This window comes from Lepidochelys kempii, chromosome 8 (genome assembly GCF_965140265.1).
Source record: "Lepidochelys kempii isolate rLepKem1 chromosome 8, rLepKem1.hap2, whole genome shotgun sequence".
Lineage (NCBI taxonomy): Eukaryota > Metazoa > Chordata > Testudines > Cheloniidae > Lepidochelys > Lepidochelys kempii.
The window spans coordinates 18387431-18392327 of NC_133263.1; the positions used below are offsets into that span (position 1 = coordinate 18387431).

A 4897-nucleotide genomic window follows, 5' to 3' on the forward strand; every position below is an offset into this window, starting at 1 on the left:
ACTCAGCAACGAAATAGCCCTGCAGCCCAAGCCTGAATCAGCAGGCATGGGCCAGCTGTGGATTTTTCTTTGCTGTGTAGATATACCCTGAGATGCCAAGTATCCAGATCATGACAGGCTTTATCGATCAGTACCCTGAATTGCACTCAATCCAACTGAGAGCTTATGCATGCTTAGATATAATGGTGTCTTATATTCCATGTGTGAAGCTGGTAAGAAAGCAGGCCCGCCAGATTGTGCACTAGCTGAAATTTGAGTGGACTTCAAGTGTGGTGGTGGTAAAGTAGTCTAAACTGGAGGGATGCAGCTAGGATAACTAGTGGATTGGAACAATTGTGACCTCTTACCCATGTACAGATGAAACACAGCCAGCCATTGCTGCAGTCTTGAGACTCAGAAACTCAGTTTGGAAAGGTAATCCAGGGAAAAAAAAGGGTGGAGCTCAAACTCTGCCTGACATTAACACATCTGTCTCATAATTCATAGATTCTAAGGCCAAACAAGATTATCTAGTCTGACCTGTATAGCACAGACCACAGAACCTCCCCAAAATAATTCCCAGATCAGATCTTGTAGAGAAGCATCCAGTCTCAATTTTAAAAATGGTCAGTGATGGAAAAATCCACCATGACCCTTGGTTAAATTGTACCAATATTTAATTATTCTCACAGTTGAAAGTTTTACACCTTATTTCTAATCTGAATTTGTCTAGCTCAATTTCCAGCCATTGGATTGTGTTATACCTTTGTCGACTAGAGTGAAAACTTAATATTTGTTCCCCATGTGTATTTATAGACTCTAAATAGTGAAGTTACTCCTTATCTTTCTCTTTAAGCTATACAACCACACAGTCATGTTAGGGTTTGCTCTTGTCTGTGATACATAATGGGTATTGTCTAGTGCTGAGAAAGTATGAGGCTGCATCAATGAGTAGAATAGCTCCTATTTCCGAATACTTGGGGTAATTCACAAGGTAGGACCAATGGCTAAATTCACTGAGGGCAGCATTTAGCTCTAGTGAGAAATTCTCTCAACTCTCCATTTTGTAGTGTTCACATAGGAACCAATCACCCTGTTAAGATACAATGCTAGTCAAATTCAAGAGAAATTAATAGAATATCTCAATGACCATATCAGCATAGCTTTATAAAACAGTCCATTCACTGCTACTTAACTAGAAGAAATGTCTCCTTTGAATTTCAGGGGGCTGAAGATAATGATTTTTGGATCTAAGTAAGGCAAACCAACTTCACTTTTTATTTATTCACAGTTGAAAACAAACTGACATTGACAACTGTTATGCTTTATAAGTGCTTTACAAAATGGGCATGAAACATTTTCATTGAGGGAGAAATCATATCTAGCTTAAAACAAGATGCCTAAATATACCTTCATCTCTGTAATGCACATTCAGAAAGAAGGGATTATTGTTTTGGTTCTGAAAGGCAACTCTGGCCTGTTGGCAAACCTCACCTACTTTATCAGACCTCAGTGCATGTTTTAAGTTGTCTCAAAAAATATTTCTGAAAATATTTCAACTTCAGCATTCAAATTCTGCATTGTCATTCTGTGCAACTATATTGAATTCCACAGAAGTCATTGCAGCACTTAAACCAGAAAATTCAAAAAGATACATAATCTGCACTGTATATAGTTTGTAAATACTACTATTTTAGCTTTCTGACGTTTAGACAGATGCTGAAATTTAGCTCACCGGTTTGTCCTGGCTTGTTAAGAAGAACCACTTTTTGTGAGTTTTGTGTCAGTTCTCCTTATTTCTGCTCTCTGAATTCTGCGTGTCTCAAACACCTTTAAAAAAAACAACAACTCCATTTTGGCTACTGAAGTGCAAATCATCATAAATATTTCAGAGAAGACACTTCACCAAAATCTTAGAGTAGGGATTTGAACTATAAATGCATTGCCCTGATATACATATATATACGCACATGCACACACACACACAATATTGTGGGTGAGGTGATACCTTTTACAGAACCAACTTCTGTTGGTGAAAGACAAGCTTTGCAGTTCACATAGCTCTTCTTCAAGTCTGCAATATCCTGAGACCAACAGGGCTACAATAATACTGCAAATATGAATATTGTTACAGATTAGGAAAAACATTTAATGAGCACAGGAAATGGTAAGAATTTCATCAGTGTAACACTTTGCATTTCTTCAGTATCCACTTAAGCACACTAATAAGTAACAAAACTATACTGACAAGACCCTTCCTCTGGTTAAAACTTCCCTAGCTTTCTAATCTCCAACCACTTTATTGATCACAGCCTATATTGTCTCTTTCTCTTCGTGCTCCCAAGGAATAGGGTCATTGTCTTGAGCATCGGGGGCTGCTTCTCGGTCATGCCAGAATTGCTCTACGTCTGGAAAGACGGGCATCTCCTTTTCCAGGCTTTCTAAGGCCTGAGGGGCAGCTGGGAGTTCTTTCTCTTGCTCAGCAATCTCTGGCTCTGGAGAAGGGACCGAATCGGGGAGAATCTCAGAGTTAGCAGCTGGGATTTCCTGGTTGTCTGTGGCAGGGAGAGGCTTTTTCAGGGTCAGCCTTTTCCACAAGCCCTTAAAGCCCTCTCTGAATTCCTCAGACATCACCAGGAAGATGAGCGGGTTGGCCGAAGAGATGGTGAACATAAGGGCTTGGGTCAGAGCTAGGAAGCCTTCGGGGGGAGCAGGGCCTGCTGGCTTTAGGTGCCAAACCCACAGCCAGGATATCCATTCCGGCAGCCACATCACGGCCAAGATGACAGTGACGCTCAGCAGCATGATTGTAAGGCGCCTGGATCTGATCTGGTTCCTCAGGTTCTGGGTCTTGGTCCCCCTGCGCTGGCACCTGCCATAAGCGCGCCAGAAATAAAGGAAGGCGCAGAGCAGGGGCGCGCAGAACACGAGCAGGGGGTAGAGCTTGACAAAGGCAGCCATGAACTCCCGGGCGGGGGCTGGCACGGCCACGACGCACGCGGGCGAGCCCGCCGCGAGCTCCCGAAGGGTGCTGAAGAGCCAGAGCGGCAGGGAGCTCACCAGGGCCACCAGCCACGTGGCCAGCAGCACCGCACAGATCGTGCCGGGCTCAATACTCACTTGCTTGGCCGGGTTGCTAGCGTACATGAAGCAAGCCTTGGCCACCACGGCGGTCGTCAGGCTCTTGGCGGCCATGCACGTGTGGAGGAACCCGTCGGAGGTTTTGCAGACGAACCAGCCCAGGGTCCAGGCGCTGCGGGAGTAAGCGGCTGCCCGCAGGGGCGCCGCGAAGAGCAGGAGAAGCAGATCCGCCAGGCTGAGGTTGAGGATCAGGGAGTGGATCAGGGAGGGTTTCCCTCGCCTGGCGCTGTAGAGCAGGATGCCGATGACACACGCGTTCCCCGCCAAGCCCGCCGGGCAGATGACGCCCAGCAAAGCGGGGATCACCGCCTTCCACTCCCGCGAGTCGTGGGGCTGACAGCCCCCCGCGAAATGCACCTGCGGAGCCAGGGAGCTGTTCATGGTGCTGCAGCCGGGTGCCGGGACCGTCTCCCGCGGGAGTCACGCCCAGCCACGCTGGGGACCAGCCGGGCGCCAAGCGGGCTCGCTCCCCTGCTGCCTGCCCCGCCGTCTCTCACCCGATCGCCCCCGCCTGGCGTGACCTGGCAGGCGCGCGAGCGCAGCGCGTGTGGGAAGCCGAAGCTGGCGCGCCTGGCCCAGCGCGCTATATACCGGCCGCGGCTGGGACTGACACGCCCCGGCGGGAGCGCATTGGCCGCGCCTCAGTAGCACGCCTGGAGCCCCGCCGGGCAGCCCCGCGGCGCCCCTGAAGCGCCGCCTCCCTGCCCCCCGGGAAGGCGGGAACGGGGCTGCCATGGAGCCCCTGGGCGGGAGGGCCGCTGGCTGTGCCCCCTGGCTAGCAGAGCGGGCGGGGAGGCAGCCCGCCGCTCAGCCTGGCAGCCCGTCCCCAGTCCCCTCACGAACGTGGCTCCGGAGGGCGTTTGAGCGCAAGCCCCGGCTGGCGGAGCTCGCACAGGCCGGCCGCGGGGCTGGGCCAAGGCAAAGCTCACTCCAGCCGCGGAGGGACGGGCTAGAAATTAGCGGAGCGTTGTCGCCTTGCAGCGGCCCCTCGCCCGCAGGCCGGCTAAGCCCCCCCCCACCCCCCGCAGGCTGAGCGTTAACGGACGAATAGCAATTCGTCAATAAAAGCCGCGCGAGGCACATGTCGCGCATCGGGAAACTGGGTCCTCAGTGGTGCCGCCGGGAGGCGACGTCGCGCTCGTTGAAGTGCTCCAGGGTGGGGGCAGCCGGGGCAAGCTTTAGCCGAGCTGGGGCCCGCCTGCGCAGGGCCGAGCGGGAGAGGGGGGAGAGAGAGGTGCTGACAAAGGAGTAGGTTGCTCCGCGGGTGTACCAAGCGCTCCGTGTTTACACTGCTCCGTTCCAGCTCCGTCCTCCCAGTAATCTCCAGCCGTGAAATATGGAGCGAACTGGCTTGAATTTGGCATCAGCTGTACAGCTCCAGGAAGGACGCTTTCTAAGGTACATTGCTATGAAACATGACAAGAAAGCGGCTATACTTCCACAGGGAAGTGTCTCACTGCTTTAGCAAACCAATCCCGTATCATTTCCATGTATTGGTCTAAGTCAATAAATACTATCTAGACATTATTACCTGTCATACAATCTAGACACCTAAAGCACATTCACCAATCCCCAAAACAAGGATGCTGTTGACACTCCCCTGCTTGTCCTTGTTAGATGCTGATTGATTAGTCCATTATAATTTACAACTCCTTTTACCTTTTAGACCAGGGTGGGTAAATTACGGCCTGGGGCCGCATCCGGCCTTCCACATGCTTTAATCCAGCCCTTGGGCTCCAGCTGGGGAGTGGGGTCCAGGGCTTGCCCCGCTCCGCAC

The 4897-nt window shown here is 51.1% G+C and overlaps 1 protein-coding gene across 1 annotated transcript; it reads right to left on the minus strand.

Moving 5' to 3' along the window:
* Nucleotides 1–1234: 1234 nt before the first annotated feature.
* Nucleotides 1235–3792, minus strand: GPR151 (G protein-coupled receptor 151). The gene has a single exon (XM_073358157.1). It carries the CDS (start codon nucleotides 3499–3501, stop codon nucleotides 2293–2295), a length of 1209 nt encoding a protein of 402 aa, XP_073214258.1. The 5' UTR covers nucleotides 3502–3792; the 3' UTR covers nucleotides 1235–2292.
* Nucleotides 3793–4897: the final 1105 nt, after the last annotated feature.

What these genes read in the sequence shown, in the direction of transcription:
- GPR151 (XM_073358157.1), bottom strand. Translation starts at nt 3,501, where the DNA reads ATGAACAGCTCCCTGGCTCCGCAGGTGCATTTCGCGGGGGGCTGTCAG.